This window comes from Mustela nigripes, chromosome 7 (genome assembly GCF_022355385.1).
Source record: "Mustela nigripes isolate SB6536 chromosome 7, MUSNIG.SB6536, whole genome shotgun sequence".
Taxonomy (NCBI): domain Eukaryota; kingdom Metazoa; phylum Chordata; class Mammalia; order Carnivora; family Mustelidae; genus Mustela; species Mustela nigripes.
The window spans coordinates 111,843,337-111,852,372 of NC_081563.1; the positions used below are offsets into that span (position 1 = coordinate 111,843,337).

A 9,036-nucleotide genomic window follows, 5' to 3' on the forward strand; every position below is an offset into this window, starting at 1 on the left:
TGAGAGATATAGTCCCTTCCCCCAGTGGTCAACCAGTTGTCTCCACCCTTTGTTATAAAATCCTTTCCCATTGGATTGAAAGACTGCCTTTATCTTAAACTAAATTTCCACATAGATTATTTCATATAGATTGTATTTCTGGATTTTCTATTCTGTTCCATTGATAACTTTGGCTGTTCCTTAGTATTAGTTTTAATTATTATAGCTTCATAATATGTTTTAACATAATGGTAGGTCTAGTCCCTTTCATTTTGCGGTCTTAAAATGTTTCCTGGCTATTTCTACATGTTTATTTTATTTTATTTTTTTTTCCACAGATATTATCTCACTTTATTTCTGTGAAAATCTTTTTTTAAAAATTTTTTATAAACATATATTTTTATCCCCAGGGGTACAGGTCTGTGAATCACCAGGTTTACACACTTCACAGCACTCACCAAAGCACATACCCTCCCCAATGTCCATAATCCCACCCCCTTCTCCCAAACCCCCCCCCCCCAGCAACCCTCAGTTTGTTTTGTGAGATTAAGAGTCACTTATGGTTTGTCTCCCTCCCAATCCCATCTTGTTTCATTGATTCTTCTTGTACCCACTTAAGCCCCCATGTTGCATCACCACTTCCTCATTCTACATGTTTATTTTTAGACTGAAATTTAGTATTATTTGGGGATATTGTTAAACTTATAAATTAATTTGAGGGCAATGACATCTTAGCAGTTTCCTTTTGTCCTATTAAAGATGGCATCTTCTTTGAACATGAGGTTCTTTCAACCTTGTTCTCGGACGAGATTATGAAGTTTTCCTCACTGTGAAGAGAAGTTGAGTAGGCTTGTGCAAAATTGTGGCAGGCAACTAAAAGAAAAAAAAATGACAGAAACCTGTACTGCAGCCCTTACCTAGGCCAGGTACCTTACTGCAGGTCATGATGAAGATGACACGAGTAAACAAGATATGGAGATCAGTTAAGGGGTAGTGCCCCTCCCAGCCCCCAACAACAGTGACAGAGGGACAGCGAGTGAGGTGTTGTGGAAGAGACACACACAGGACAGAGGAAGCCAGACATTCTGCCTTATCACAGAAGGCCACTACAGAGAGGAGATGACACACATTTAGAAAAAGCAGTTTCCCAGGTAGGGGAGGAAGAAGAGTATCTCAGGTGGAGGGAATGAGTGCAAAGAGATTATCAAAGCATAATCCAGAAGATAGCACCAATGGTTACTATGTGCTTGGTTTGTCCCAAGACTTTCTGAAACATTCAGGTCCACCTGCCCTCTCCCACCCCAGGATTTCATTATAGTCTCAAAAATTAAAAACTACCATTTCTAGGCTGCCTGGGTGGCTCAGTTGGTTAAGTGTCTGCCTTTGGCTCAGGTCATGAATCTCAGGATCCTGGGATCAAGCCCTGCTTCAGGCTCCCTATTCAGCAGGGAGTCTCCTTCTCCCTCTCCTCATCCCTCGTGCTCACTCTTGCTCTCTCTCTCTCTCAAATAAATAAATAAAATCTTAAAAAAAAAAAGAAACTACCATTTTGTCTTATCCACTTCTGTTACCATTCCTACACCTTGCTCGGTATGGACTCCAAAGGAGGGTGGTCTTTGCCTTCCCTAATGAGAGTTGATGCCACTTTGGCATTTCTCTACTACCATCTGCTCAGTACCAAAGCATGTGATCTACCCTTCCCATAGGCCAAATGTGAGATAGGAAGGTCATATTGTTAATTACATGGGGGAAAAGTGGAGTTTCCTCTCGGAAGGCAAATAGGTCACTTAAAGGAAATAAAGATGAAATGCTTCACTATTTTGCAGAGCAGAGACTGGCATCAATTATCCAAATAAATGCCCAAGAATGCATCTGACTATATCGGATAGGATGGTTGAGACCCCTCTCTGTGGGATGTTCAAGAAATGGTGACCTACAAATCCAGCCTCCAGGTCCCAGCACCAACAGTAGTTCATGAACCGGACAAAACAAGCCCGCAGGAAGTCCCCCAGCAGGATGGTGATGTACGTTACCAGCATGTCAGACACTGTCAGCCTCATAAATTCCTGCAAGGGGCAGCACAGGAAAAAAAAAGCATGGTCAGGGTCAAACCTTGTCCATTTCTCCCAGCTGACTGCAGCCACGCAACGTCTTCCCTACCCACTTGAATCTTTTCTGTGACCTGCTGGTTCTTGGTGGCACAGAGATGGTACAGAAAAAGGACCCCAGGCTTTGGAAAATCCTTATTTTTAGTTCCCAGTTACCAATCATCTTTTGCTTTTGGAATAGTCTCTGAGCCTCTCAAAGCTGATAGTGATAACAACCTTGCAGGGTTATTGGGAAGCTTAGCAATTATGCATGCAAATTGCCTGGGACATTGGCAATGCCCAGTGTATGGCAGTTATCAGCACTATTGCACAGAGAGAGGATCTAAAAGGCTCCCTCCTTGCTTCCTGCACCTCCTCTGAAATGTGGCTGCCCCCAGCTACCGCTGAATCTGACCATCGTCCCTGGGGACAAGAGCCAGCATTCTTCATCTCCTGCTAATTGGATTTTTGGCTTGTCATACAGAGATAATAATGCAGGTTTTTTCATGAGGCACATAATAGAAGAGCCAAAAGCAAAGTTTTTCTCTGCTTTATAGAGTGTATATAATTTATTAATTTAAAAAATTGGAAAATATCTACCAGGCATCATCACAACCTTTAAGACATCTGTCTAATAGCCTTGGAGTTCCTTGGGGGCACAGGGTCTGTTTTATTCATTTTTGTATCCTTCAAGATGATTAATGAATGTTTGCTGGATGAACGGCTGATGAGTTTTCAGGATTATTCCTCAATAAGAATTCAAGTTAATGCTCCTAAGTATCAGACAAATCAACATGTATCAAGTCTATTCTTCTGTGCAAGGTGATGCTCTGGGACCTGGGGTGGAGGCGGTGAAGGATACAGGTGAGCAGGATGTAACAGCTCAAACCCATCATTACTGACATGTTCAGAAAGAGACAAGCTTTAACCAGTGTTGGGAACAGTGACGGGCATTCAGGGAGGAGGGCAAGAGAGACATCTTCCAAGGGTCCGAGACAGGACATGAGAAATTCTATTGCAGAGTATTCCAAAGGAACCACGTATGTAATGGACTCTCTTTTGCCTTCTAAGGAGGGTGGGTTTTATTGACTTGAAGACTCTTTCTCTATTATACCCTGTGATGGCTTTAGAAATGCAGGAGCTCAGGAAGCTGGATTGCTTTGTACATGAATGTACAGAGGAGGAGGATTTCAAGAATATGGGGGGAATCTGGACTAGAAGAGATAAGAAATGGTGAGTCTGAGCCCTCCATGGAGGAACTAGGGAAAAAAGTCTCCTAGGACCCCACGGGAAGGAAACTCTGCTACAGGAAAAAATCTGCTGGTGGATTTATAGACAATGTTTGATGGGCTATGTGATACATCCCTTCCTTCATTGTACTTCACCACCCTCAGTTAAAAACACTGCTGTCTAATGCTTTGTGTGATTGGGTTCTTCATCACAACCCATGAAGAAGTAATAAACTCTGCATCTCAGTGTGGTGGCATAGGAAAGAAAAGCCCTGGGCAGGAGATGGAGTTGAGGAAGAAAGAACAGGTGATCCCTGTGTTACCTGAAAATACTTCAAGTTTCTGCCCAGGAAGGCAAAGAACATTAGCCTTTGAAGTCCATACTATGCAAGCTACTGGAATGGTGGTGACAGTGCATAAGGTGAAATGGTAGTTGTTAATATTTGGGACTAATGAAAACCATCAATTCTCTTTACAAAAATGCACAGATGCATATATGGACACGGATCCTGCCTCCAGTTTTTAGGAGTATTTATTCCTTATTTTGAGATGGAGAACCATAGGCTTTCAGTGAAATCTGAAGTAAGACTCTAAATGAATCCAAGTGGTATTAGACCAGTGAATGGAGCATGTAGAAAAGTATGTGGGATGCTGAAAAAAAATGGGAAAGAGAAAAGGTAAAAGTTTCCTAGGAAATACTGGCTTGATGTTTTGGTGTCTTAAAAATAGAAACATCCAGAAAGAAATAACAAAGAACCGAGAACAGGGATCACTTTTGCAGGACAACGTAATTACTCACAATGCCCACTGCTGTCTCCCAGCAAGAACCCCGGGGCACATCTGCAGGGTGCAAGGGTGGCCGGGGGACACTCTCGTTCCAACCCGAGGCGTTGTAATAGTTAAACAGAGTCCAGTGAGTGATGTTCTTTATTGTCTCTTCATTAGAAAGCTAGAATGAAAGATGGAAATGTGGGGTTGGAAGGAGGCAGGGATGGTTCAATTGTTTCCAAGGGAACAACAATTAAAGCTAGAATATGCCACCAGTCTGCCACCTAGCCTCTGCCTTACCTTTCAGTGGTTTCTACAGAAATGCCCTCCCCAGCCTTTCAGTCTATACAGGAGAAGGGGCATTTGGCTGAAATCCTTGGGTCTTTTCCGTGAGATTTTTTCTAAGTTACTATCTGTCTGTCCATCCATCCATCCAACCATCCATCCAATCATCTATCATCCAGTGGAATGCTGATCATTCTTCTTTTGAGAGTAATGTTTTTCAGGATCTATTCTAGGCATGTAAGGTAGAGATGACACAAGAGTGAAAAAGAAAGACAGGCTTCCCTCAGAAAGTTCACAGTCTGGAGGTGAGAGAGGTGAACAGACAATTATAGAATAGAGTGATAAGAGCTATGGGAAATATTCCCCAGGGACCAAGGAAATCCATATCAGACCATGGGGCCACAGAGAACTTACTGGAAGCAATGACATCTGAGACAAAACCTCAGGGAGGATTAGTCAATGAGTTAAACATGGGGAGAAGAGTGGAGAGACAGGCAAGAGAAAATTCTGTCCCATGGAGGAAGTGTGAGGTTCAAGAGAGCGGAAGAGTTCACTGGGGTAGGATGAAAGCCAGAGATGAAGGTGGAGGGGTAGGCAAGTTATTCCATGCTTAAAATCTTCCAATAGTTTTCTGTTAAACTCAGGTAAAAGTTCATACAGCTCCGTAATGAGAAGGTAGAGGTGGGGAAGAGGACCATCATCATCTGACCCTTTCCTTGGATTCAATTTCCCCTTCTTCCCTCCACTCTATTCTTTGCTATCCTACAGTTCCTTGTTTGCACCAGCTGTTCCCTCTGCTTTTTCCAATGTCTGCTAAGACTCCCCAGGTTGGGTGGGGGGAATTCTGGAGTCCCTCCTATGGACTGTCATGCTTCCCTGGGCTTGCCCCCACTGGAGCACATGCCACAATATGCTATACTGAATGAGTCTGTCTCCCAGCTGAGATGTAAATATCCTTGGGACAGGACTGTGTCTTGCTGTCTGCTGTACCCTCAAGGCCTGATATAGTGGGTGCTCCATGACCGTCTAGTGAGCAGTGATGGAAGGTGGAGTCAACTATGAGATATCATGTCAATAGACACTTTATGGCAGCTATGATGCAATATAGGAAAGGCTGCAGATAAACTATTAAGGATACCAAATGACATGTATATGATGTAAAGAGACTACCTAAAAAAAAGACAGTAATGACCTGCAACAAAACATTAACAATGGTTGTATTTGGGTAATAGGATTCTGGGGATACTTTTTTCTTCATTTTACTTTTCTCAATTTTCCAAAATTTCTTTAATTAATAGGGATTATGCATAAGGAAAATATAGCTGAAAAAGGAAATCTCATGGGCACCAGGGATTAGAGGAGTTTGTGGTCTTTACCTTGAGATGAACATCATCCATCAGGGCCAAGAGAAATGTGTAGAGGTTCCCCAAGAAGAGTGCAAAAATGCGTCCCAGCTGCCACTTTAGTCCAATGCGCGGGTGATAATTCTCCAGAGCAGCAATGGTTTCAAACAAAGGGGGACAAAACATACCAAGCAGGGACATCACAATTTCTACCTGAGAAATCAGTAAAGCCTGGATTACTTGGGTCATCTGTATCACTTGTTTGGTCACCATCTCTGTACTCCCTAAGGCCATGCATCTCCATCTCCTTGTTGCCCCCTCTTCCACCTCTGGAGATGCCCTCAAGACTCCACAACTTACTATGTGACTGTGACTAAGCTGCCAACATGCCTGGAACTGTCAGCCTATGTCCCAGACATCATAATTGCTCTGTGACTGGATGCTGTCATGATTGTTGCTATTGGTATTGATAAAAATGGCAAATTTTCTTTGAGAAATAAATGGGTTAACATATGGAACAGTTATTTGTGTTCAGTCAAAGTCATGAGCTGGGCAAGAGTCACTGTGGTAGCTCTTATCTCAGGAGCATGGAAGACAGGAAGCTGAGATCACAGAAGGGAACTAACAGCAGAGGGACATGGTAAAAAGTATGGCATCTGGAGTCAGTTCTCTGGGTTTGAGCTCCAGCTCTAACCCTTGCTGGGTTTGTAACTTAGAACAAGTTACATAACTTCTTTGAGTTTCTTGTTTCTTCACATGTAAAGTGGGAATGACAGTTTTTTATTGTGAGAGTCAGATGAGATTGTGGACATAAGTCTGCTAGCCTGGAGCCTGGTAAGCACTAAATTTGGCTCCAATTTTGGGAGAATCCTGACTTGTATAACTGAACCTGACCATGGTAGCATATTTTTTTTTCTTCAAATAAAACTGCTCCTCTAGTACAGAGTAAATCCTTGAACAGCTGACCAAAGTGCAGGTGGGTCGACTCTTCTGGGCTGGTTCTGACACCCTTATACTCTATCACACTGTCTGTTGGCTTGGCTACTCATCACCTTCACAAATGTTCATGCAGTGTTTCCCACCTGGACCCAGCCATCACTGTGGTGTATCACTGCACCACATCCACCACCGCCCTTCTTCACATGTGTGTTTAATGCATAGCCTAATTCCTGCCTTTCCCACAAAGTCCCCCTGCCTCTCCAGCTCACATAGAACTCTCCATCTGGCACACATCTGTAAACCAAAACATCTTAGTTGATCACTATTCCTGCCCACTGCTGTTCATGTTTTGGTTTATTCTTGTCAAGTCTGCTTCCTAAGGAAACTGCAATCTGCTTAAGGGCAGGATTCATCTCAGGCATCTTTTGTATCCCTCTCATACCTTAGTGATCTGATGTTTTAGATAAATTAACTGTAAAAGCATGTAGCTTAAAAACATTCATTCTGATTATTGCCTTTATTTTAAGAAAAGAATTTATTTATTTACGAGAGAAAGAGAGAGCACAGAGGGAGAGGGAGAGGGAGAGGGAGAAGCAGATCCCCACTGGAGCAGGGAGCCCAATGTGGGGCTTGATCCCAGTACCCTGGGATCATGACCTGAGCCAAAGGCAGACACTTAACCACTTGAACCACACAGGTGCCCCATTATTGCTTTTAAACCATAGCTTTAATCCATTTATATTTATTGTAATCACTGACATTAATCTATCTGATTTTATGCTTTATATTTGTCCTACCAGTTGCACATTTCTTTTTCTATCCTTTTTTGCTTCATGGGAAGAGATAGATTCTTTTTTATTATTTAATTTATCTAGCTCATGATTCTGTAGATCAGTAATTTTTCTCTGGGCTTAGGTAGGTGGTCTTTTGCTGGTCTCATGTGGATTCATTCACATATCTATGGTTCAGATGGTTGATGACTTCATTCATATGTCTGCTAGTTGACTGGCTGTCATGTAGAGTGATGAGATAACTGAGCAATATGTCTCTCATCATTCAACAGCCTAGTCTGAAACTGTTCACATGGTGGAGATCTTAGGGTTTCTAAGAGGGTAAGTTCCAAAACACAAGCATTTTTCAAGTCTACTTATATCATGGTTGCTATTGTCTCATTGTTAAAGCAATTCACATGGCTAACCTAGCTGGATTCCAAGGGTGGGGAAACAGATTCTACCTCTTCATGAGAGGAGCTAGAAAATCATATTGCAAAGAAATATAGGAATATAAGATGGGGAAAAACTTGGAGCCATTTTGCTAACTACTAAAGATGTTAAGTTCCCAAAAGAGATTTATGAACTCAATATAACCATAATGAAACTTTAATGAGTTTTATTGTGGATCTTGATGAGAGAACTCACTTTACCAGATATCAAGACATACTTTAAAGGCATAGTTTATCAGTGTATTTCTTAGGGCAGGCACAGGTAAATAAATCAGTGGTATAGAATAGAGAGCTCAGAATCACACTCATACATGAACAGATACTTGATTTAACTTTATACTTGATTTATGACGTATGGCACTGTAGAGCTGTGAAGAAAGGATCACCCTTTTAATAGTTGGTGTTAAGACAACTTATTATTCAGTTGACTGACATGCTAATTATAATCCAGCTTTAATAACCTATAAGAGACTAATAAGACGTGACTCTTTTTTCAAATGTTCATTCTACTTAACTGGAAAGGGATGTGATTTCACTTTTTAAATATGTCCTATAGGGTGGCTCAGTCATTGGGTATCTGCCTTTGGCTCAGGTCAAGGTCTGGCCTACTGGGATTGAGTCCCACATTGTGCTCTGCGCTCTGCAGGAGGCCTGCTCCTCCCTCTCCCACTCCCCCTGCTTGTGGGCCCTCGCTTGCTGTGTCTCTCTCTGTCAAATGAATAAATAAAATCTTAAAAAAACCCCAAAATATGTCCTATAATCTAGATTTTCAATAATTCAGCTGAATTGCATAGGAACCAGTATAATTTTCCATGTTTGCTCTCAGCATTCACTTCTACAGAGACGGCCTTTTTACCTCATTTCTTTCATACCAGCTGACATTCTGCATTTTGGAGAATTCCTGGGATCGCTTCACCACAAAGTAAATGAGGTACCCACTTCCACACAAACAGCAGATGATAAGAAAATTGGCCAGGACCCGGAGAAATCTTGTCAGATGAATATTTTCTTCTTTGTTACTCTCTTGTTCATCCACTATTGATTCCTTAATGTGTGGAAATAAGATGTGAGTAAGGACAGGCTAGGAACAAATTGGGTTCCTGAAATGACTGCTTAGTATATTATCATAAATGAAATAATCCAGAGGAGGTGCTGCAGAGCACTGTTGCCTTATGGAGAATTTT

At 41.9% G+C, this 9,036-nt stretch overlaps 1 protein-coding gene across 1 annotated transcript in view; it reads right to left on the reverse strand.

Moving 5' to 3' along the window:
• The window catches only part of LOC132022412 (transmembrane channel-like protein 2), a 63,744-nt gene that overhangs the window by 17,164 nt on the left and 37,544 nt on the right, over positions 1-9,036 (reverse strand). Inside the window, exons 10-13 of the mRNA XM_059407671.1 lie at positions 8,709-8,897; positions 5,725-5,904; positions 4,095-4,244; positions 1,917-2,045 (exon numbers count right to left, since the gene is read on the reverse strand). Of these exons, the coding sequence (XP_059263654.1) occupies positions 1,917-2,045; positions 4,095-4,244; positions 5,725-5,904; positions 8,709-8,897 (648 nt within the window). The remainder of the gene's footprint in view (positions 1-1,916; positions 2,046-4,094; positions 4,245-5,724; positions 5,905-8,708; positions 8,898-9,036) is intronic.